The sequence below is a fragment of the Trichomonas vaginalis genome, chromosome V (assembly GCF_026262505.1).
Source record: "Trichomonas vaginalis G3 chromosome V, whole genome shotgun sequence".
In the NCBI taxonomy this organism is placed as follows: Eukaryota; Parabasalia; order Trichomonadida; family Trichomonadidae; genus Trichomonas; species Trichomonas vaginalis.
In genome coordinates, this window is record NC_067207.1 from 4,713,945 (window position 1) to 4,738,622 (window position 24,678).

Consider the following 24,678-nt stretch of genomic DNA (forward strand, 5'->3'; position numbering starts at 1 on the left):
TTATGATAGAATTCATGAGTTCATAAAGCCGCAACGCGGCGAGGACGAAGTCCATGCAAGAGCATTTCCTTTAAATGACATTGCTATTGACTTATATCATAGACGTTCAGTACCTCATGAAGTAAGAAGAGAGATGTTTGACATAACAAATGCAAACGTTGGTGAAACAAGAAGAGCTGTACCTCATGAAGTAAGAGAGAGATGTTTGACATAACAAATGCAAACGTTGGTGAAACACGAAAGAGAGATGACACACTGAAACAACAGAGAAGAGAGATGTTTAAAAGTGCTATAGAACAAGTTCGCAAAGCTAACGATGTCATTCGTTCCATTGACGACAAACCAAAAGAAGGTGAGAGATGGTTAAAGAAAGATGAAGAGAATAGGAAGAGAAATGTGAAGTCAGGCAATAGACTCATTGACTTTAACATCGAAGCTTTAGATGAACCAAACAGAGACTACTTACACAAACATTTCGGTAAGGTTTTCATGAGACTCTTAGAGAAAATTAAAATAAACTCGCAACAGAGATGGATGGTATGTTATAAACTTGGTGGAAAGTATGAATGTTCTACGTTAAACCTCAATAATATTGGAACATTACTACATCAGCTCTTGAAGGAGAACTTTATATCAGAGATAGAAGCAAATGCTGCAGGTATTGTTGAAATGCACTATGACTTCTTCTTGACAAACATAAAGAATCTTACCGAAATAAAGATGTATGATTTAACAGAATATGAAGGCTTAACGATGTCAGATGTAAAGAAAGGCAAACCAAAAAAGAGACCATATAGAGATGAAAGCACACTGACAAATGACCAGAAAGCCATTTTGGAAGCTCTTAAGCAAACAGGAAACCCAGCACTTATAGAAAGCTTTTGGAAAGATAATGGTGAAAAGAAGTTTTATAAGAAGAGAAGCGGTCAGTTCTGGAAGTATCTTTGCACATTACCTATAAATCTTGAACGCTACCAAATCTTCAATGAACTGAACAAAAGAACTGCAACACTTATGACAGAGGACAATTGTTTCGTTTATGCTTGCATTCAGGCTGGAGTAAATGAAGAAACTATTGACCACATGAGAGAAGTCATTCGTGTTAGAGACTTTCCTCAAAGTAAAGTACAAGAAATTTCCGATTCAACAGGTATAGCATTTAATGTTACCATTGGTTATTTCAATGACTCAAGACATAATGAAATAAAGAGATATATACCAAAAGAATGCGAAACTGTTAGAACTATTGACTTACTTCTTGTTGAAGACCACTACATGCTAAATGAAAGATTACCAATGACAACATACTTCATTCGAAACTATATAGAAATCTTGAAGGAGTGTGGTGGAATGAACATTGAGAAACAGATGAAAATATTACAAAGAAGAAGATAAATATGTAGTTCGCATGGATAGAATACACCGCTATGGGATGTTATGAAAACATTGTGGGAGTGCAAATATTTTGAACCTATTTCTTATGGAGAACTTTTCACATATACGACTGACTTATATAAACAGAACCTTGCACCATTTTAAAGATTTGACATATGCTCCAAAGTATTGTGTACAACTGAAGAAGAAAGCAGAGTCAAAAGAAGTAAATAAAGCTAAATGTAAGTTCATACCTGAGCACGTTTTCTTTGCTGACTTTGAGTGTAGTACGGATGGCTTTCATAAAGCTTTTAACATCTGTTATGACAGTGAAGATGGTTCAGTTAGTGAAAGTATTTGGGGTCAAAACTGTGCAACAGAATTTTTGGAAAGACTTCCTGACAAGAGTTTAATATATTTCCATAACCTCAGTTATGACATAAACTTCATCTTAAGACACATGACAGAAGTGAAAGGAACTCCCATCATTAAAGGTTCACGAACAATGCAAATAACTGGTTTATATAAAGGAAGGGCAATTATTATAAAACTCTTACAGTGTTATAAATAAGAAGCTTAAACTATTTCCTGCTATGTTTAACTTACAAACAGGACCGAAAGAAGTATTTCATATAACTACTACAGCAGTGTTTTGTTAGCAAATGACAACAGAACTGGTGTCATTTCTGAAGCATGTAAGTTTATCCATGATGCAGATACATTTATGAAGAACATAGATTCCATCAAAGTTGCAGAATAGATGAAAACCACTTCGACTTAGAAAAATATAGCACGTTTTACTGCAAACAAGATGTAAGAATTTTAAGAGAAGGTTTTGTAAAGTTCCGCAATGACTTATTGAAAGAGTTTGATTTAAACGTTTATGACTACGTTAGTATTTGTTCTATTGCTAACAAATTGTTTGAGAACAGAGTATACTTCCCGAATGGAAATCTTTATGACCTCTCAAATAAACCAAGAGAATTTATTTCGAGATGCATTCAAGGTGGAAGATGTATGTTGTCAGATAATGAAACAAAAGAGCAAAAAGAAACTCATTGCTGACTTCGACACTGTTTCATTATATCCTTCAGCTATAGCAAGACTTTATACTTTAGAAGGTATTCAAAAGTATTGAAGGAAGAAATGTTAGCACAGAGTATCTCATGAGACATTTATTCGATGATGACCAAAAGGAACCCATTGGTGAAAAGTTTATGTCTGGCTTCTTTGTTCTCATTAAGATAACAGAGATTGGTATACCCAGACACTTTCATTTAATAGTTTGCGACCCTGAACTAAATCCAGAACTTAACGTTCCAAGAAGTTCAAACACTTGCTGTCTCATGTATGTTGACCATATAACATTACAAGACCTCATAAAATATCAATGTGTCAAATGTGAAGTGTTGCAAGGATACTATTACGATGGAAACAGAGATATGAGAATAAGAGATGAAGTAAAGAAGTTGTTTGAGTTAAGGTTAAAGTATAAGAAAGAAGGAAACCCCTTACAAGAAATTATAAAACTCATTCTGAACAGCATTTATGGCAAAACTATTCTATCTCCTATTGAGTCAAAAATAACCATAGTAAATGACAAAGATGCTATAAGATATGCTATAAGAAATTACAACCATATAGTGAAGTTCGAAGGTTTGGATGGTTCAGATAAAACTATTTTCAAGCTAACGAAAAGCATTTGCAGACACTTTAACTTCTGTCCACTTGGTGTTAATATTCTGTCTATGTCAAAACGTATTATGAATGAAGTATTCTGTACTGCTGAAGATATGGGTCTTCAAATCTTTTACCAGGATACCGACAGTATGCACTTATATAATGAAGACATACCAAAGCTTGCAGCAGAGTTTAAGAAGAGATATGGTCGCGAACTTATAGGAAAGAACCTTGGTCAATTTCATAGCGACTTTGCAGAAATAACACCTGGAAAACAAAGTTTAGCTTATAAAAGTATTTTCTGTGGAAAGAAGACCTACATAGACTTACTCACTAACGATTTAAATGAAGTTGCATTTCACTGCAGAATGAAAGGCGTGAAGCAAGATGTTATTGCTTTAACCGCTAATGAAATGTTTCCTGAAGCTATACAATGCTATTACAATGAAGATAAGAACATTCACATACCTGTTGGAACATATGACAAAGACTCTGAGTTCAGTTTAATGAAACTTTACAAAGCACTTTATGATGGTCAAGAGATTGCATTCGACTTATGTAAGTCATGTCAACCTTGCTTTGCTGAAAAGTTCAACTTTCAATAACGACTAAAACAAGCTTTATTCGTAAGTTGAAGTTCTGAGGTCATTTATTTTTGTCAGCAATGAGGTCATGAATGAGGTCATTTATTTTTGTCAGCAATGAGGTCATTCGTGATAAAAATAAAGCTAGCGTAGATTTTACAATACTGCGATGGTAGAGTTTAAGAGTTGTGCTTCAATGTAGAGACAGTCCTTCCCATCTGGAGGCAAGAACACTGGACATTTATGGTCATGAGTGGAGTACATGTCTATCCAAAACTCACGATTGAAGCCAGTTAATTTATAGTATTTAGGGTTAGGAAGTGGTGAAGTTCTTGTATGACCAATGAACTCATTTTCAACGCCTTTGGCTATATTAGAGTAAAGTATTGCTTGCTTTCTATCCCAAATGCCAGTGTTACAATCTTTGAAAATTCATTTTTCCTCGGAAGCATTGCATCATAATTGAAAACATTCTTAAATCATCACTTGGTTCGGAGATTTGAAATCTTATACGTAATGGATTTTCTTTCTTTTTAGCGACTTCATTGAATGGTGAGAATACAATGAATTGACAGTCATGAGTTCCATCTTCATTTTCATTAAATTCATAATGAAAGTCTATAAGTTGTGGCTGACTACCTTCTTCTTTCAGTTGTGCAAGAAACTCACGTAAAGGCTGTAAAGTTTGTACTTCAATGTTAAACTTTTTCTCGAACATTTCATTAAATGAAATCATACATTGCAACAATGTTGTATCGTCTTTAAAGTATTTGTATATGTGAATGTTTTGGGCGCTTAAAGACTGTTCGTCATTTTCTATCTCGACTTGAAGTATAAAGTCAACCTTTCTGAAAGCACGTGTTATATACATATTTGTTATGCCAATATATTTTTCTTCATTTATGTTCACAATCCAGTCTGTTGGAAACTTAAACGTTACTCTGTTCCCCTTTATTTTGACGTCAGGGTTTTCACTACTGAACGCAACAGATAAAGGTATTTGTCTATACATTTAGTTCGGATAAAAATAAGCCATTTACTCTTTCTTTGCTTTTGCTTCCTTTGCTTTTTGTTCTTCCTTTGCTTTTGCTTCTTCTCTAGCTTTTTTCGCCAGCAAACGTGGGTTCTTCTGTCTTCCAGCAGCTAATGCAGCTAGTTGTTTTTCACTAAGTTTTCTCTTTGGTCTCTCTGGCTTTTGTTCTTGTTTTTGTTCCTTCAGTTCGGATAAAATTTGCTCGCGAATTTCTTTCTTCAATGCTTCAACATCTATGACCCCTTGGGTCTTGTCCATATGACTTGTCTGAGTCATTTGACTGTAGATAAAAAACTAAATTAAAACTTTAACCGATGTAAAATGAGCTTGTCAAAATCAGAACGAGAGTCTATTATATTAAATGACGCCAGAGGAATACAACATCCTTTCTATTATGTAAGTCAGAGTAAAGATGGTAAAATATATGTAAGAAAAAGAAAGGTTCCATTAGCGAATACAGAGAGCGACAACATTAAGGTGCATGGCAAGGGCGAAGCCCACGAAGCCCATATAAAACCTTCTGTTCAAACTGAAAAGTCAATAGAACAAGAAGAAAAGAAGCCAGATGTTTTTCAATAACGAACCAAGAGCTTATTGCAAAGTTCGTGAATTTCATTGAAAAGCAAACCGAGTCAAAGAACCCTGACCCGCAGTGAAAGAAGTTGAGACAAAGAGAATGTACAGTTCATTGAAAATGTCAAGAAACAACTTCCACCACGAATGCCAAGAAGAAGAGTGAGAATAATGAAGTAAATAGATATTTTTATCTGAAGTAAATACATGCAGAACGAACAGCTAAACGAATTTACTCCAGCAGAGCATATTCATCAGATTCGCTCATATTTCGATATCATAGACAATGCAGTTCAAATTGGTGACACTAATAGAAAATATTCTGACGCAAAGATTCCATCACAACCTGGAACTGCTAAAGATAACACATGGGTAACATTCAATCTCTCACTCCTGGTGAAAATATGTTGGACCTTTACAATACATTCATTACGTATAAAATGGAAGGTCAATTTATTGTAGATAAAGAAATTGGTTCAGGTTCCAATAAAACAAACCCACCAGGATTTTGGATTGGTTTCGATGACGCTTTCTATGCAGTTGCTGGATATCAAATCCTTGCAAATGGTCGTATCGTATATTCTCAAGACAACGCAAGAGAAAAGCATATATAACTTCAAACTCACAAACTACCGAACAAATAAAGAAAGTAGATGTTTTCTCAAAGACTCGACATGAAGATGTATGGAGTCATTCGGGAACATGCAGAACAGGACAAATTGTTAGTGGTCCAATTACAGCAGGAAAATCATTTGATTTTAAGCTTCGTTTAAGAATTCCTGTTAGAAGATTCCTTCCATTAGAAGCTATTCGATTTATTCCAGCTTTTGCAGGAAACATTCAGCTTAAAGTAAAGTTCAGTAGCGACGCCTTACAATGCACATCTATATCTGTAAATGATATCATTGCTTTCAATCCAACTCTTAAAGTTGCATTTGCTTCAGATTCAAATCCACCGACAAATAAATTTGTTCCATGGAATGAACCATTCACTATGATAACGAAGGCAGTAGAAGCTAGTGGAACAGTTACTATTACAACTGTAAACCAGCAACTATTTCGAACAAAGATGGATTTTAATGAATGTTTCATTCATCCAAAGTCATTCTCTTTAGACCCTAACATTTATACAGAACTTGTAGAACATTATACAAACGAGGCTTTATGTTTTCCTGTTAAAGTTATGGATTGGATTCCTATGGACGGTTCATTCTCAAAGAATACAGATAGTTCAAGTGCAACATTTACAGCAGCTTATACGCCTATTAATGTTAAAAGTATTTGGGCACTATTTAGAAAGAAAGACAACTATTATGTTAATTTTGAGAACCCTAAGTTTAAATATCTTCAGCTTTCCATGGGAGCTTATGGAAATATGCCTGCAGAACCTGAAAAATCATATGGACCTGTATTTTATGAAATGGTTGCGAACGCTTGCAATACAAACAATGATATGATAGGATTTAATGAAGATGTTATGAGGTCATTGGTGGATGATGGTAGTGTGGAACATAAATGGGATAGCTATGACAACACACATTTCTTATGTGGTTTTCCAACAGAAGTGGACTTTTGCTTCCAGCAAGGTCAAACATCTACTGCTCCAATAACATACAAATTGTCTGTTAAAGGACCTATTGAACTAGCAACTGAAAATGTACCAAAGCCACTTATTGGATTTATGAGGGATTGTTGCTTTGCAATACAAGTAAGACAGTCAGGCATACCAATAATAAGACTTGACGACTATAACTTAGCAACTGACGACAGTGAGGAATAAAGGATGAACGTTTATTTTTAAAGCTTATAAATGAGTTCTTCATCAAGCTCTCGTGAACCTTCACCATCTATGAAACAAACTTTACCAAACGATTATGGAGCACCTATTGAATATTTCTTACGAGCTGCACAATGGCAAAGAGCAGTCTCACCAAGGTTAGGTGTTCCACCAGCTCCTGTCAAAAATAGCATTTGGTCAAGTCCTTATATAAGATATGGTCTCCCACTAGGTTTGCTAGCTACAGCAGGAGCAGTTATGATGTTGAAAAGAAATAAAGCAAATGTTGTAAATAATACTGAAGTAGCTGAAGTTAAACAAACTCCAACGCCTTCGTCAAAACCAACGCCTTCAATGACTCCTGAACCTATGGAAGTACAAACTCCTGTTCAAAAGTCAACTCCTAAACCGACTCCAACATTTAAACCAGAACCTACGCCTCAAATAAATCGTAAAACTCCTGCGTTTCCTTACTGAAAAAAATAACGTTATTTTTATTTAATATTAAAATTTTTATTTGATTGAAATGACAAATAAAGTCACTGAAGCAATGAAACAAAAGTTTTTGGTAGAATACATTAAATCAGGAACTATTCCAGAAGGTTTTTACATTCATACTATGAAGGATGGTAGAGTTCAGTTTAGAAAGATAAAGCAACCATTAGATAAAGAAGGAATTTTGAGAAAGATTAAACTTCATGAGGACAACATTGCTAAACTTAGGAAGAAGTTAGAAGAGTTGGAGAAAGGAAGAGAGTTATAAAGCAATGAATTCAACAGGGTGAAAAAACAGGTGAAAAAAGAGGTGAAATCTCACCACTTCACCTAAATTTATTTTTGTGCTATGTTTTCATACGTGTGAGGGTGGTGATATCATTAATTTTAAGTTTATTTTTTATTTTACTGAAAATTTTTATTTTATTTTTAAGTTTATTTTTATATAAATGACGAAAACTATTGAGATAACAAACTACAACGGTCATGAGTTCAAGAATTTGTTCTTCGTTCCTCGTGAAAATACATTCTATCAGATACGAGGGAGAAAGGGTAAAGTTAGTTTGAGCGTTTATGAAGGAATGAAGAATGGAAAGTTTATACAAGCATACGATACAAACGGTAAACGTGTTTCATTAGCTTTGTCAAAACTTACTAACATTTATTTTGACAGTGATTTTGACTCTGACGATTGGAGCGACAGCAGCGATACTGAAGAATATGAACTATTGTGTGAAGCACAGCAATGGGAAGAGTTGCAATACTTTTGTAAATGAGAACGTTTATTTTTTACAGTAGTAAAGTCGTTTGTGAAAACGTTAGTGAGGTGAAGTGGTTGGTGGTTTTGTAAATATTTAAGGTTAAGTTAGTGTTGTCGTTTGTGTTGTAAAATATACGTTAACGGTTTTGTAAAGTGTCAAATTCACAAGTATTGCGTACGGAGGAACGCAGTGCCTCCGTACACGAGACTTGTATACTAACTCCTGTTATGGATGCGTTTCTCTTACATCATTAAATTTGCAACATATTAAAAGTATTAATGAAGATGCCTTTAATGGTTGTGAGAACCTACAAATATTAAATATTGAAAATCTAGAAACTATTGGAAAGAACTCTTTTTCTAATTGCATTAGTCTCACAAATTTGATTTTTCCAAATTTAAGAAATATTGGGGAAGGCGCATTTTCTGGCTGCATTAACATTACCAATGTAAATACACCAAGCTTAAATATTATTGGAAATTTTGCTTTTTATCATTGTACTCGACTAACGGAATTGAACTTTTCGAATCTAACAAGCATTGGAAAAGGAGCATTGCATTCTTGTTCAAATATTGAAAGAATTTATTTAGCAGGAACATTCACAGTTATTTCAGAATCAATGTTTGCACATTGCGTTAAATTAACTAATTCAGTTTTTGAAAATATTGGAATTATTACCGAAATACAGGCGAATGCTTTTTCTGGATGTTCAGATCTCAACCTTAATTGGTATTCATTCTATAGTATCAAAATAATTGGCGATAATGCATTTTCTGGCAACAATGTGATAGCTGATTTACTATTTTCTCCCACATTAGAAGAAATTGGTAATGCAGCATTCCAAAATGTTTATGCTCTTAGAACAGTTCGTCTCCCACCAAAAATGACAAAAATTGGGCAAATAAAGAACCTTGCGCTCTTCTTATAGATCAATATAGGTCTCACATAACATCTCCTGTTGTTGCTAAAGCTTCCAAACTCAATATAGAGCTCATCTACGTTCCAAAGTCTGGTACTGACAAATACCAGCCTCTTGATAGGCGTGTATTCGGAGCTGTGAAGGCAAAGTATGCAATGAAAGTTGCTGATCGCATCTTTGAGAATTCGACTCCTATCTCCAAACCAGAAGCTGCTTCCTGCTTTATCCGAGCATGGAACACAGTCAGTTTAGCCACATTGATAACTGCTTGGCGCATTCCAGGTTCAAACCTAGAAAATTTCGATCAAGAAACTCTAGGAGCGCAAGCAGATGAAAGCGATGATGAAAATTCCTCTAGTGATGGTGAATTTGAGGAGGATGAAGAGCCTTATTCCGATAATGAAGATGATGATGACGATTACCATCAATAAACAAATAATTATGCTTTGTTTAACGATTTTTTGATTTCGAGATTTGATCATTTTTTTAAAAAATCAAATTAGCAAAGCAACATATAAAATAATTAATAGCCTACTATTAAGCATTTTATATCTTCAATGATTGGCTATGCATAAAAAATCTCATAATATGAAAAACAAAAGTGAGTTATAATACGGTGTAAACAAGGTTATTTGCTTATAAAATGGATCTACATCAATTTTGTACTATGATTTATGTTAAATGATGTTTAAATACCAAATTTTTGATTTGATTTCAAGAAAACAAACTGGTATTTGGACGTTGCAATAATAAAAGAAACTTATTTGTGTATCTAGTTTGGATTCTTTATACTAAAACAATCTGGTATGCATTAGTAAGTTCTGCAGGATCAAAAATTTGCTCAATAAAGAATAATACGGTTTCTATATTAGTGTAATAACTGCATGTACAATGAAGTTACATTTTCCTGAAAAGAAAGATTCTTTTGCCCTTGAAATATCCAAATTTTGTATTTAATGAGATAAAAATTCTTTAAATTTTAGTTATCATTTAATATCTTGCATTGCTAGGTTGTATTGGTAATAATGACTTGTTTGTATTTGTAAAATTCGCAATGAGAAAGCTGATAAATTGATTTCACTGTTCCATTAAAAAAAGATAATCGTTTTTCTCAGAATTTTTACACAAATAAAAATAAATAATATATATTATTTTAACTAGATGCATTGATTTACTTGCATTTTTTTCATAAAATAAAGCATATTTTATAAAATTTTTTTTTCAATCTGTAAACTGTTCACAAAACCATTTTGCATGGTATAAAAAGGAGTCTAAGAAAAAAGTATAAAAATTAATGAAGAATATAAGTAATGTTTACAAGTAGTCAGCAAATATGGATAAAAAAATTTCAAGCTAAGTCGGATAATTTCAATGTTTCGTAATTATTAATAATTACAATGCCTATAACATTGGTCTAAATCAAATCCAATTAAAACCATAGATTTTGTAAAAAATGAGATTTAATGCAAATATTTTCGCCGTTATTCAAAGATTAAGAGTTGTGGTTTGGTGCCGAGGTTTATTTATGCTTGAAGTTTATTGTTGTTATAACATTTTTAGATGAAAGTTCTTTTTTGCGTAGATGCGATTTGAATTTTTTGAGAACTTTGAGTTTTTTCGCGCCTATAATGAGCACTTTCAACAAAAATTGTTTGGAATTGCATACAAATGAGTTTGGCCTTAAAATTGTCGATAGTGTCTGCATAACTATGGATATGCTCGATCAAATGAGGAGCAAAAAGGTCCAAAAAAGGGGCTTTTTGCAAGATTTTCACTCTCGAGCCTTTATATTTTAATATACCGGCACTGTATTTTATCAAAGATTTAAGTGCCTTTATAGAAGCATATACTGTTCTACCATAAAAAAATACAATAATCGTTTATCTCAGAAATTTTATGGGGGGTGGTAAAAGTAAAGCAAATCTGGGTAATTAAATCTATTGAAGATTATTCATTTGCATCCACAAAAATATCAACAATAGTAATTTATCCTGGAATTATTGTTAAACCTTTTGCATTTTACAACTGCACTAATCTCAAAAGAGTTGAGATATGTGAAGAATGTATGATTTCTGAAAACGCGTTCAATAAAACATCGATTGAAAAATTATTTATAACAGATAATGTTCAACTATTAAGGGTGCACCCGTATGTACGTTTATTTGAGAGGAGGAGGATTACCCTCTCAATTTTGAGGGATTCGTTAGTTTATTTTCTCGATGAATATGCAATAAAATTTGATTTTTACCTTATCAATATACTTCATATAATATACATAGGGTTGTTAAAAATATCAAAAATTAGCGTTTTGAAGACACCATGGTGTCTTATAATTTTCGCTTCCTTATTGGCGTGTAGAAATCAATGCGCCAATAGATTGAAGAAGAAGAATTGTTTTTCTCTTAATGAACTTTAATCCTTTTGATATAAGAATATTAAAAACATTAATATAATTTCGATTTCGGAAATTAAATTTCCAAATTTTTTGTCGATTTCGGAAATAACAGGATCCCGCATCCAACACGCAACAACAAAACACAAAACACACTTTTTGGTTCTTTCATCGTTTTAATCGTAATTTATGTAATAGATGATTTGGATAAATTTTACAAAAATAGAACCTATATTATATTCTTTTCAAAGATTCTTGCAAATCATCAAAAATAATTGTATTTTAAAAAACGATCAAATTATCCTTTCATTATTTTAAACTTAAATTAGTTTTTATGATTGACTAAAGCAATCATATTTATTCATCATTAAATAAACAAAAAAATAATATTTGAGAGTTATTTCAAAAAAAAAAACACATTGAATTTATTAATTTGTCTCAATTTCAGTATTATAAATTTTTATAATTTCAATATTTTGAAATACACTTTTTAATATTTCAATATTTATGATATTTCAATGTATTAAGTGGTCTCAAATTGAGCTTCTCAAATATAAGTTGGCCTATTCAAATAATAAAATTAAATAATATTTAAAATAATAAATAAAAGTGATTGAGGTCATAGCAAAACGGCTGTTTCAGTCATTAATTCTTAAAATAAAAAGGGTAAAAACTAAATAAAATGGGTAAAATTCAATAGTGTCTGTGCTATCGTTCAATTTGAAGGTGTCTTTTGAAACCGCAAGACACATTGAATTTTTGAATAGTGTATTATGGTTTGACAGACACCAATGAAAAAAATAAAATGATATTTATTTTAAATATATAAGATCCTTATATAAAATATAAATATTTTATCGTTTTATTTTCTTGTTTTAGAAATGTTTTTTATTGAAAAATCAATAAAACTAACTCCAAAATAAAATTTTTGATTTAAAGACAGTATGATGACACCAGGCAAATCTTCCAAGACACCTATCGTCGGGAATCTAACAACCCTAAATATACACATGTTCATGTAAAAACTTTTTTCCAAAATCCTCAGGAATTAAGGGATTTTTGAATTTTAAGAATTTTTTTCGAATTTTTTCGAAAAAAAAAATATTTTCAGAACAGCCTTAACGGCTAAGATTTAGGAACAATGTTAAGTATCAAAAAGAAAGGAAGTCTGATATAGACAACATATATCGTTGAAGGTTGAAAAAATCTCTAATATTTGAGCCCAAAATTTCAAATTTTAATTTTTTGAAAAAAGAGGCCACCCATATGTACGTTTATTTGAGAGGAGGAGGATTATATTTTTGAAAGGGTGAAACATTATGAATATGTTAATTATATAATAATATGTATTATTATAAAAAAGAAAAAATAAAGCACGTTAAAATTTTTCTTTCTTGATTTTTTACAAAATCTACTTAGAATTATGCAAAATATGACTAAATAATTATAAATTTCAAGTTAAATTTTAATTTTGATAAATAATTTAAATTTCAAAATATCAAGTTCAGTTCGACTATGTATGTAGTAATTCCTCAATAAAGTGCCAAAACCCTATTAAAATATATGAACATTTCCAACATTTTAATGTTTTTATTTAAAAATTTGTTGGAATATGAGCTTCAAACAATTATTATGTAAATAAAAATAATTAAATATATGTATTTATTCGTATTACAACCGTAGTAAGTCGATTCTTCCTTTCTTCTACTGAGATTTGAATTTGATTTCGAATTGTAAAGAAATTCAAAGGGAAAATACTAGCGGATAAAAACTACCTCCATGAAAGGGTCATAATGGACTCAAGTTGTATTTTTTGATATTTTTTGCTTTTCGAGCCTAAATAGGTAGCCAAGATAATGCCTAAAAATAAGGTTCTATATTCTGAAGTTTACATGATCCTCTCGTGTGCACCCTTAATGAATTCATTCCAAAGTATTGAGAAAATATACTATCTTGGCTATGATGATTATTCCATTCCCGAAATGAGGAGTTTCCTTCCAACAATATATCAAAATGACAAAAAGATTCACGTCACAGAAAATTATTCAAAAGATAATTTTGCAGATATTCCAATAGAGAAAGATGCCAAACCACAAGATGAGACTCAAAATGGAAGAATTCCATGTAGTCCACCAGATTTTTACAATGCAATTAGATCCTTTAACATAATAAGAAGGCGCTGATTTAAATAATATTATTCATTTGTATGAATTAAACATATATTTATTTTTCTAAACTCCTTTTCCTTAGTAAAGTATCTTTTTTAAATTTTTTATAGAGATTCACTAAATATTGAGTCAGAAAAAACGATAGATAGACTTTACATAGGAAAATAGGTTTAAATTTATTAATAATTTGTCACTTGTATATGTTGATAACCAAAAGAAACACATAATCTCCAGTAATAATGTGTGTTAAATATATAGACATATGTCAAACAAAATTAGTTTATATAAAGTATAAAAATTAAAACATCGAATTGCTACTAATTTATCTGTGTTTTATGATAATGTAGCAAAAGTTATGGATATTATTTCAATGTGATTGCATTATCTTTCGATTTTAATTTCAAACGAAATGAAATTCATGATGTGAAATAGATAAATGATAAAATCATAGTGCAAAAACTATTTCCTACAAGAATATCATATTATTTTCCAATAAAACTGATTTCATCCTGAAATTGTAAAGTAAACAAAAAGTATAAAAACTAAAAATCCATGTCACAGAATCCCACGGTTTGGGAATCTGTTAACTTGGAGGCAAAGGCTATTTATCCATTTTCCTCAGAGAAGGATGGATATTTAACACTTATTGCCGGTGATTCCCTTCAAGTTTTCAGTCAATCACAAGATTGGGTTTACGCTCGCAATAAAAATACATACAGATGTGGCATTTGCCCTAAATCATTCCTCAAGATGGGTAATACTCAGAATTTCAATTTAATTGATATCGAAGCTTACGAAGTTTTAAAGAACGAAAAATTACACGATATGCTTCATCCCATTTGCGATATTCACGGCGATTCCTTCTACTTACCAGCAAACTACGCTCAGATTTTAACTCAATATACAAAAGTTTTACATTTATGCAAGGAAAACAGGTCTCCTACTGAGCTTCAAGAGCTTGTCCGTGCTCTCAACGCTCTCAAGAAGTATATCGGGCTCCCAACTGATCTGAAAAGGTCAGAAAACGAATCAATTTTGACAACAACAGAACTAAGGGCTGTAGACCTTATCGAAATTCCAAGCGACTCTCGTACGATGAACTTCGAAACTACATTAAGCGTAACAATGAAATTTACAGTTACATATAACGCCGAAGCCAGAATCTGCCCAAGGCTTTACTCCATACAAGGCAACAAGCGAGAAATCCTCAATGCACCCGCAGATATCTATCACCATCAATCCGAAAAGGCTACAAAACACTCAATTCGTATAGAAAACTTACCAGCTTCAATTCTTCAAACTCTTGTCCTCGAATTGAGAGTATTCTCTCATGTCCACTTCGGCGCTGACAATAACACGCCAGGACCGTGGGCAAATGAGTATATCGGCGTTGGAACAGAATATCTCGGTACATCCGATAAACCGAAATTCAGTGATAACCCAGCATTGCAAATTACACGCCCGCCAATCGCTTTGGACGAAACAAACACCGCAAGTTTCGAAATTCCATTATTTATGCCGAAAGAACTCATTTCTCCACTTTCTACACTCAACGATATCCTCTCTGGACATAACGAAACATACTTACCATCGCAGCAGCTCTCGAAAGTTCTTTGCGAACTTAATATTCGAAAGCAAAACACAGAAGCAACGACACCTGATGGTAAAACCGCTGTCCACGCGATCAAGGAGTCCGGATCAGTCACTCCTTCGTTCCATTCTAACAATCTTTTCCTTCATTTGCATACTTTGATACATAAAACAGCAAAGAAGAGGACAAGGATCCTTATAAGGTGCCTGGACTTCAAGCAGAAGAAGTTCATCAACTGCTTCGACCGCTGCGAGGCTTTTAATGGCGAATCTTTCGCAACTGTCGTAGAAAAGGGTTCTAAGGAATTCAAGATCGACGAAATGGCTTCATTTAATTTAGATTTGATCGATGAAAAGGATCTTAAGAACGTAGTTTTGGTTATTGAAGTACAAAGAACATCCAGATCGAAAGGAACGGTCCACCAGTCATCCTACGGTATTCTTCCACTCACTAATACTCTCGATAACGCTATAATTGATACACAAGCAGTTACAGAAATTTTCTTACGAAAACCGATTTCGGATAACACCGCAGCAGGCTTATCGAACGTCGTAATGGACTGGATAAAGAACCCCAACTCACAAACAGAGACAAAATTAAGCTACGAACTTCATCTTCTCTCTACAAAATATATCGAAGTACAAAACGTAACTTCTGATAGCCATTTCCTAGCTTATATCCTTAACTGGGACCAGGCGTATCAGGAACACCCAGAAAAAGCACATGATATCCTTACAATTTTGAAGTCTTTCAATCTTGTTAAGAAATTCCTCATTCCTTACATTGTTCGAGCTTTGGCCATAAGTATTAATATTCCAGAGCTCAAGGAAACCGCCTTAGAGTCCCTCCAATTCATTTTAACTTCGATTGATGCGATGGCTCAACGTCACGCAGAGACATACTTGTTCTTCCAGCGCTTTATTGATTTATTCAAGGAAGATCCGAAACTTGCAGGCATCCACGGTGCACTTATGAAGGCTATTGATGAGAATATTCCTCTTATTTCAGAAACTAACCCTCCTTCCAATGAAATGAATGGTCGTGCACAAGGACCAGCCCGTTGTCTTTCATATTATCTCCAATTGTCCCTTCTTTCCATTGCTCTTTCAAGCAAATCAGAAAATGAGGGCAAAGGTACCTCCACAATCTTCGTCGACGCTCTTCGCTCCCTTGCAGAGAAAATCTCTGCCATGTTTTCCGATCCAAAAGCCAAATACATGTTAATTACAACAATTCCTTTCTTGGCAAACTCGTATACACTACTCTGCGACCTTATTTGGGACCATTTTAACGAAGATGAGGCCATAAAACTCATCGCAGGAATGGTTCTCCCTGTTTTGAAGATTAAAAACGCTTGGACAGATCAAAATCGTCTGAAAACAGTCTCAATCAAGGCCATTTCTAAGCCAAGAGCACATACTGCTATTTTTAATGCCATCCTTGAGTCATTTACTGCTACGGAGAGCCATCTCTTCATGATTGACACTTATCCTTCTTTGGTCGCATTACTTTTCTCAGTTTTACACTTCTCTGATGATGTAGATGCTGATATTCTTGCGATCCAGAACTATATTGAGTCCATTTTGGTCCTTCCTGAGAAAGAAAACGAGATTTCAGTTGATAATTTCAAACAAACAATCGAATTATACGAAAAACGCCTCAAGGACCTTCTCGCATGCAACCCAGAAGCACTTATGGCCAACTGCGATGAGGAACAAACGAAGAATTTGGAGAAAATTTTGAAGACTAAGAAGATCAACACTTCTTCCAACATTTACTATGTTTTGTTGTTGATCTACTTCGGCGGACAGAAGGTTTTGGAGAATTCCTTTAAGAAGAGAAAAGATCCAGCCGCATTTTTCTGGAAATTACTTGTTACATTCAAGATTATCCTTGAAGACGAGAATCTCACCGACAAACCATACTACTTCTTCATCTCTGTACCAGCGTTGATCAACATTCTTTCGTTGGTCAAGAAACCAGAAAATAATTTCCTTCTTAAAGACGTCGTACACCTTATTGACTTCATTAACTCCTTCTACAAGCAAGTCCTGAAGATGAATAACAAGATGAATTCAACAGATCTTGCATTATATCAGAGAACATACTCTTATAACTTATCACCATTAGCCGAGATGCTTCCTATGCTTCTCAAGAACATCGAACAAGATCAGCGATTCATCCCGTCCATCTTTGTCCCATTCTTCCACTTTTATATCTCTACCGACAACCAAAACACCAGAGATGAAATCGCCAACGGTTTCAGATTGGTCGTCCAAGCAGATTATCGTCGTAGTGTGGCCACTCAAAAGAAAGATTTGGACAATATCAAAATCGAAAGATCCGGAAACGCTTTCATGGACGCACTCAACTCCATTGCTAACGATCCAACAGTCGCTGAGAAACTGTTAGACATCGTTCTCCTCATCGACCAATCATCATCCGGAATCACAGAACCGGCCATTGCGCAGTTCTTTGAGCGCTCCAAGTCCATTGTCAAGTACATGCACGATATCCTTACCATTCCTACCGATGCACCTCACGAACGCGAGAAGACACAAGCTCTTACAGAAATTCTCGATTCCTGCCTCAAAGCGAACGATATCAGATTGTTTGTCCACTTTTCTTCAATGCTCTACGACCTCCACGTGAGATTGAACAACAACGTCGAAGCTGCCGAAACATTAATTTACACAGCTTCACATCTTTCATGGACAGACAACACGATTCTCGCAGAAGGTCAAGGCCAAGAAGCACAGTCAGCATCAGAAAGAAAGTGCGCATGTCTTAATTTGGCTGTCAACCATTTCAAGACAGCTTTGTTCTATGAATCAGCCATTTCCGCCATCCAGGAATTGCGTTATTACTATAACAACATTTCGTATGATTACATCGCTTTGTCGAAACTCATTGAAACGGAGAAAGAGCTCTATAAGTTGATTTCAACCGGCGGCGAACCGATTCCGCTGAACAAATTCTTTGGTGTCCGTTTCTACGGCAATTTCGACAAATTCTGGAAAGACAAAACATTCATTCACAGGAGGGATGGATTCATCTCTAATGGTTCATTCTTGAACCAGATGTCTTCATGGTTCCCTGGCTCAACGATTGTCTCCAAGCCACCAGAGGAAGTCAAAGAAGAAATGAAAGTTATCTACATATTTAACTTGATCCCAGTTGTTGATGAGAAAGATGTCGATTTTGTCTTGGAACCTCCATCAGAAATGATGGTGCGAACGACAGCTAAAGTCACACATTTCATATCAGAAGTTCCTCTTCGAATCAGAAGGAAAGATGACTTGGGCGAGAACGCAGAAGGTTTCATCCAAACAGAAGAATTTGTTTCACCTATTCCTATGCAAAGTTACACGAAACAAGTCGAACTGAAACAAATTGGAGAACAAGTTACATTGTCACCAATCGAAGTAGCTATCAGGAATCTGAAGCAGAAATCAAGAGAAATCTTAGTCACAGCTGCACGATTCTACCGAGATAAGTACTTCTATGATAAAGTTGATCGTAATGACTTGGCCTGCTTGACAAGATTGTTAAATGGTATCGCCGATGCAGGTGTAAATGGAGGTATCTCAGTCTACTTGAATTTGTTCTTTGGTGATAATAATTTCGCTAAGGAAAAAGTCAATGTTGATAATCGAGAAGCTCTAAGAACAGCAATCATCGACCAATTAAAGACATTGAAATGGGGATCGAATTTACACCATTTCTTGGTTGATGAAACAGCAATTTTACTTCACATGAACATTTCTTCTGCAACGAATAAAATGATCAACTTGTGTAAGAGAATTCTTGGCGAGTTCAATGTAAATGAACAACCAACATTCACGCAACTTCATGACCTCTCTTGGTTAGGTCCTTCTGAAGATGCTGAAAACGAGGAAGAAGAACAAAATGAATAAATAAAATTATATTTTAAAGTCTTTTTATTATTATTATCATTTTAAAATTTATACAAAGATATTTTATAATCAAATATACTTTTTCATATTTTTTTGTGTCATCTTCTTGCATTCGCATTTTTCATTCATTGAACTTACATAGTTATTACAGAATATGAACTACACTGTATATGATATACAATTTTGCCAAGGTTATTCAGATAAACATTATCATCTTCTTCTGATATTTTAGGGATTACTGACATTTATATAGATTTTTTTATATTTTTAGTCATTTTATGATTGGGATTTGTGTTTATGAAATTATATTCTTATAATTTGGCTCAAAAAATAATGATTTTTTTTTCAAAAATTTAGGAATGTCTCTTTTATGGTTTTCCTAAATTTAAAAAAATTTTGAATAAAAATTTAAATTGAATGATTTTTTCGAAATTCTATAAAAACGTTCTTATAATGGTTATGTTGCTTATTTTCATAATGAGACGAAAATTTATGATTTTTCAATGATATTCAAAAATTGTGAATAAAAAAATTAATCATAAATGTCAAAGAAAGCTCAACGAGTTATCTTTCCAAATTATGATGAGTTAATGGAACTATGCAAAGAAAACTTGTATACTCTTCGGACAACTGACGAAGATGAAGTTAACAAAATTTACGACATGATCAAAGAGAAGATGTATTCACCAGATCAAATCATAAGGCATATTAATTACTTGTCAACACTCAATCTTCGTTATATCAAGTCTTACTATCTCATCTTCAAAAAGTTGTACAACGAGTACCATCCAAGGCAAGCAAAAACCATCATACCAATTCTTGATTACTTTTACTACAAAGAGTTTGGTGTTGTTCTAAACGAAATTCATAGAGATTCATTTGATTACTTCAAAGATGTTACTTTTAATGTTCATGAAGATTCTCCTATATACAGAGCGATCATTGAAGACAATAAGAAGAATTTCATTATATTTTCACAGCATGATAGTTTCGATCCAGAAAAGAGATTGAAGAGCTTGCTGTATCCAAAATCCGAAGAAGGATATTCATTCATCGAATTGTGCTGCTTACATGGTGCTGTTAATTGTTTCAAATATCTGATCACAGAGTACGATTCGAATATCACACCGAAATGTCTTCAATTCTCATTCTTGAGCGGAAATCCAGAAATCATGAGTACTTGCCTGAAATATCAGCAACCGGACAAAGAGTGCATGAAGTGTGCAATCATTTCGCACAACATTGATTTCGTTTCATTCTTGGTGAACGAACACAAGATAGAAATAGATCTCGCTTCATGCAGCAAGTACTGCAACGTTCAAGCATTCTTATTGTACTACACTCTCTCAAAGGATACAGATGGATGTTTCGTATACTCACCTTCATTTATGAGTCTTCCACTGTGTGAGTTTTTCATAAAGAAAGTCGTAAATATCAACAAGAAATGCAAGGACAATTGTGGAATTTTGAATATCGCATCGGCAAACAACTTCAAAGAAGTTGTTAACATTCTTCTAGAAAAGAAGATATTCACAAATATGAAAGACAGTGCAGGAAACAGTTGTCTTCATAATGCAGTTCTGAGTGATAGCAATGAATGTGTCGAAATTCTTCTTTCGCATGGAATGAAGCCCAGAATCCAGAGAGAGAATGGAGAAACTCCACTCCACTGCGCATCTGCACTAAACTATCGAGATATTGCCGAAATCCTCCTTTCACATGGTGCAAATGTTAATGCATTAGATAAAAATGGCGAGAGTTCGCTCCATCTTGCATTAAGAAATGGTGCAAGAGAAACTGTGGAACTTCTTCTAATGAATGGCGCAGATCCGAACATAATTTTTGAGAAAGGAAGATCTTCAATTCATGAGGCCTCAATAAATAATATGATTAAGACTATTGAACTCATGCTGACAAAAGGCATAAATATTGATGCAAAAGATGAAGATGGAAAAACAGCTCTTCATTATGCAACAATATATCATAAAAGAAAAATAGTCGAATTTCTTGTATCTCATGGTGCAGATGTCAAAGCAAGGGATAATGACAACAAAACAGTTCTTCATTTTGCTGCAATATATGATCGTAATGAGGAAGCAGAGTTTCTATTATCTTGTGGATTAGATGTCAATGCAGTTGATGATAGTGGTAAGACAGCACTTCATTATGCATCTGAAAATGGTATGAAAACAACTGCAGAGCTTCTTATCTTGCACGGAGCAGATGTTAATGCAAATGATGACTCGAAGAATACTGCCATTTATTATGCAGCTCAAAATGGTCATTCAGATATTGTAAAGCTCCTCGTTTCAAGCGGTGCTGATGCTAATCAAAAGTTCATGTATATGAATATATCAGTACTTCATATTGCCTCTGGATTGAATGACACAGCACTAGCAGAATTTCTTCTCTCGCACGATGCAGATGTCAATACGAAAGACATTCTTGGAAGATCTCCTATTTGGTATGCTATTGGAATAGATGATTACTATGATTATCAGAAAGAGTTACCAGATATTGAAGGAATTATCGAACTAGCTAATATTCTCATTTCTCATGGCGCAGAAGTCAATGAAAATGATATTTACGGACTAACTCTTCTTCATCATGCAGCAGGATATCCGAAGAAAGATATCGCAGAATTCCTTATTATGCATGGTTCAGATGTCAATGCAATTGGTAAACAAAACAATACTGCTCTTCATATTGCAGCAAAACACCAAAATGTCGACTTGGTTAGGATGCTCATTTTGAACGGCGCTGACCCATACATAAAGAATATAAATGGTCTCACACCTATTGATATAGCAGAAAAGATGAAAATAAAGCAATTCATTGATGAATTGATTCATCCAAAAGAAGATCACTAAAATCAAATAACCTCTATGAATCAACACCTTAATATTATCCGAATTATATTTGAATTTTAATTTTAATTATTTTTTTAATTTTAAATTTTTATTATTACAAAGTATCGTGTGAAAGATTTTTTATTATTGAATCAGTGAATCAATATAATATATATAAGTTGTGAATGAAAATATGATAACATAAAATAACTGTAACTACATTGTCTTGACATAACAATATGAAATATCTATCACTTATCATAATGAAGTAATCGAAGATTAGCCAAAAGCTAAGCAAGAAACATAAATTACTATCTTAATGTTGCTATTTAAAGTACTTTCCGACTGGTCCAATAAATTTCAAAATATTGCCATCACTTTTTTTCCAACAAATATTTTTTCTAATGTCTAATGAACATGTTTATCTAGGTATTGACCTTGGCACAACTTTTTCATCTGCTGCCATTTATAACCCAGACACAAAAACAACAGAAGTTATTGAAATTGACGGTAAAAAAGAACTTCCATCAATGGTTGCTTTTAATGTTTCACCACACGTTGTCGGTGAGCCTGCAAAAGGTCAGTTACTTATAGAACCAACAGCTGTTGCTTACGATTCTAAGCGTATGATTGGTCAATCATACGATGATGTTATGAAACAAAAATTCGAGTGGCCATTCCGAGTTGAAAGCTCCTCCGAGAACGATCCAGAGATTGTCGTGGCATGTAATGGTAAAGAAGAAAGTGTCAGTCCAGTCCAAGTTTCGGCAGAAATTCTTAAGTACATTAAGTCGAAAGTGGAAGTCAAAGTGGGCCACCCGATTGACAGTGCCGTTATCACAGTTCCAGAAGGCTTTTCAACCAATCAGAGGAAGACTACAAAAGAAGCAGCCGAACTTGCTGGTTTCAATATCAATAAACTTGCTTTACTTGCCGAGCCCACTGCTGCTGCCATCAAATATGCCTATTCTGCCGATCCGAACCAGCGCCATCACATCCTGATCTACGACTTTGGTGGTGGTACATTTGATATTTCACTTGCCACTATTGACAACAAGACGGTTGAAGTTAAATCGACAGGTGGTGACTCTCGACTTGGTGGCCAAGACATTGATGCCGCTCTTGTCAACTATTTAGCTCCATTAATCCAAAAAAATTGTGGCATCGATATCAAGAAAAAGGGCAACGAAAAGATGTTCAACATTGTCAAGAGAGAATCAGAGCAAGCTAAATTACAATTCTCTGATAACATCGTAGCCTATGAATTTAATATTAATTGCGGAGATAAATCATTTATCCATAAACTCATGAAAAACAAGTTCATTAACTTGATTGACCCAATCGTTGAAAAAACCATCACACTTACTAAGGAACAATTAGATAAAACGTCCGATCAAAAGAAGATTATTCTTGTTGGTGGTTCTTCAATGATTCCTCTTGTCCGTACAAAGATTGAAGAACTCGGAATCTCCGTCATCCAAAACATCCCACCACTTACAGCTGTTGCAGAAGGTGCCGCCTACTTTAACTACATCAAGCACTCATCAGGACGTAAAGCAAGAAAGACACCACGTCAAACACTAAAACCACTTGTTAATTATCCAGAAATCCCTGATACTACTCCACCGTTGTATCCACCGGACAAGCCAGATTCTGAAACCAGGAATGTTTCAATGCCGGTACTCGATCTCGGAAAACCAGATGATGATGACGACAATTTGACTGTTGTTGATGTCCTCAGCAAATCAATTGGTATTGTTCTTAGTGATGGAACAGTTGCCAAGCTTCTCACTAAGAATACTCCGCTTCCATGCTCCAAATCAAGCAATTTCATGAATGCTGCTGAAGCTGATGCAATCGGTATCGATATTGTCGAAGGTGAAGCAAAGATGGCTGATGATTGCATAAAAATCGGTAGAATCGAATTCGAAATTCCTCCAGGATCAGCACCAAACTCTATCAAATTCACGTTCAAAATGGCAATCGACGAAGAAAGCCTCATCAACTGCAAATACACTCGTACAGATGCTGGAGGTGGTTCTGAGGAATTCAAGATCAAAAGAACTGGAGGAATCAGCGATAGAACTAAACGCAAGGCCCAAGAAAACATGCAACGCAACGAACAAAGTGGACAGGTAGCTAATCAACTCTCTAATCTTATTAATGAAGCATATGATTTAATTGCTAAAGTCCGTAAAGCAGCTCCAAGAGGATCTCCAGAACGCCGTGCTGCAGATAGGTTTGAAGGAAATGTCGAAGACATTGAACAAGATGAATGCGATGTTACAGCTAAACTCAATGATTTACAAGAATTGCTTAACGATTTCAAGAATAAGTGCAAACAATATATATAAATATAAAAAAATTATTATTTATTGATTTTTTTTTATTATTATTATTATTAACTAGTTTTAAGGCAGCACAAACGCCCATCTGACTTTAATACAAAATTTTGACAACTGGGGTGAAGCATCAATGAAAATTAGTCTTAAACATCTGAATTAAACGCAATGTCATAGGGGCGTAAGTGCACCTCTAAATCCCAATTTCCTAAGGTAAAAAGTT

At 34.0% G+C, this 24,678-nt stretch overlaps 11 protein-coding genes and 1 pseudogene across 12 annotated transcripts, besides 5 other annotated features; 10 read left to right on the forward strand and 2 right to left on the reverse strand.

Moving 5' to 3' along the window:
• Positions 1 to 8,498: part of a mobile genetic element that runs on past the window's edge.
• On the forward strand, positions 3,138 to 3,564 carry TVAGG3_0279050 (organellar and viral DNA polymerase type B; the record flags this gene model as incomplete). The annotated part of the gene is made up of 1 exon (XM_051228787.1): positions 3,138 to 3,564. A coding segment is annotated over one exon (427 nt), but the record flags the coding sequence as incomplete, so codon positions are not given.
• TVAGG3_0279060 lies at positions 3,795 to 4,650 on the reverse strand (annotated as a pseudogene). The gene has a single exon. A coding segment is annotated over exon 1 (856 nt).
• TVAGG3_0279070 (uncharacterized protein) lies at positions 4,675 to 4,947 on the reverse strand (the record flags this gene model as incomplete). The annotated part of the gene is made up of 1 exon (XM_051228788.1): positions 4,675 to 4,947. The coding sequence occupies one exon, from the start codon at positions 4,945 to 4,947 to the stop codon at positions 4,675 to 4,677; it is 273 nt and encodes a 90-aa protein (XP_051098518.1).
• Positions 6,239 to 7,024, forward strand: TVAGG3_0279080 (uncharacterized protein; the record flags this gene model as incomplete). Its single annotated transcript, XM_051228789.1, has 1 exon — positions 6,239 to 7,024. One exon carries the CDS (start codon positions 6,239 to 6,241, stop codon positions 7,022 to 7,024), a length of 786 nt encoding a protein of 261 aa, XP_051098519.1.
• On the forward strand, positions 7,055 to 7,498 carry TVAGG3_0279090 (repellent protein 1 family; the record flags this gene model as incomplete). Its single annotated transcript, XM_001327456.1, has 1 exon — positions 7,055 to 7,498. One exon carries the CDS (start codon positions 7,055 to 7,057, stop codon positions 7,496 to 7,498), a length of 444 nt encoding a protein of 147 aa, XP_001327491.1.
• On the forward strand, positions 7,548 to 7,784 carry TVAGG3_0279100 (uncharacterized protein; the record flags this gene model as incomplete). The annotated part of the gene is made up of 1 exon (XM_001327455.1): positions 7,548 to 7,784. One exon carries the CDS (start codon positions 7,548 to 7,550, stop codon positions 7,782 to 7,784), a length of 237 nt encoding a protein of 78 aa, XP_001327490.1.
• Positions 7,785 to 7,965: a terminal%2Cinverted (terminal inverted repeat of Maverick-1A transposon ID:TVAGG3_0278900).
• Positions 7,966 to 8,292, forward strand: TVAGG3_0279110 (uncharacterized protein; the record flags this gene model as incomplete). Its single annotated transcript, XM_001327454.1, has 1 exon — positions 7,966 to 8,292. The coding sequence occupies one exon, from the start codon at positions 7,966 to 7,968 to the stop codon at positions 8,290 to 8,292; it is 327 nt and encodes a 108-aa protein (XP_001327489.1).
• A 398-nt stretch (positions 8,499 to 8,896) lies between the features above and the next one.
• On the forward strand, positions 8,897 to 9,205 carry TVAGG3_0279120 (ribonuclease inhibitor domain-containing protein; the record flags this gene model as incomplete). Its single annotated transcript, XM_001327453.1, has 1 exon — positions 8,897 to 9,205. One exon carries the CDS (start codon positions 8,897 to 8,899, stop codon positions 9,203 to 9,205), a length of 309 nt encoding a protein of 102 aa, XP_001327488.1.
• Positions 9,206 to 9,351: 146 nt separating this feature from the next.
• TVAGG3_0279130 (uncharacterized protein) lies at positions 9,352 to 9,627 on the forward strand (the record flags this gene model as incomplete). Its single annotated transcript, XM_001327452.1, has 1 exon — positions 9,352 to 9,627. One exon carries the CDS (start codon positions 9,352 to 9,354, stop codon positions 9,625 to 9,627), a length of 276 nt encoding a protein of 91 aa, XP_001327487.1.
• A 2,962-nt stretch (positions 9,628 to 12,589) lies between these two features.
• Positions 12,590 to 13,501: a mobile genetic element.
• Positions 13,502 to 14,292: 791 nt separating this feature from the next.
• Positions 14,293 to 19,580, forward strand: TVAGG3_0279150 (dedicator of cytokinesis family; the record flags this gene model as incomplete). Its single annotated transcript, XM_001327451.1, has 1 exon — positions 14,309 to 19,264. One exon carries the CDS (start codon positions 14,309 to 14,311, stop codon positions 19,262 to 19,264), a length of 4,956 nt encoding a protein of 1,651 aa, XP_001327486.1.
• Positions 19,581 to 19,806: 226 nt separating this feature from the next.
• Positions 19,807 to 22,220, forward strand: TVAGG3_0279160 (ankyrin repeat and SOCS box-containing protein 4 family; the record flags this gene model as incomplete). The annotated part of the gene is made up of 1 exon (XM_001327450.2): positions 19,807 to 22,134. One exon carries the CDS (start codon positions 19,807 to 19,809, stop codon positions 22,132 to 22,134), a length of 2,328 nt encoding a protein of 775 aa, XP_001327485.1.
• A 287-nt stretch (positions 22,221 to 22,507) lies between these two features.
• On the forward strand, positions 22,508 to 24,484 carry TVAGG3_0279170 (ATP binding; the record flags this gene model as incomplete). Its single annotated transcript, XM_001327449.1, has 1 exon — positions 22,518 to 24,467. The coding sequence occupies one exon, from the start codon at positions 22,518 to 22,520 to the stop codon at positions 24,465 to 24,467; it is 1,950 nt and encodes a 649-aa protein (XP_001327484.1).
• Positions 24,485 to 24,528: 44 nt separating this feature from the next.
• Positions 24,529 to 24,647: a mobile genetic element.
• Positions 24,627 to 24,647: a terminal%2Cinverted (terminal inverted repeat of Kolobok-N2_TV transposon ID:TVAGG3_0279180).
• Positions 24,648 to 24,678: the final 31 nt, after the last annotated feature.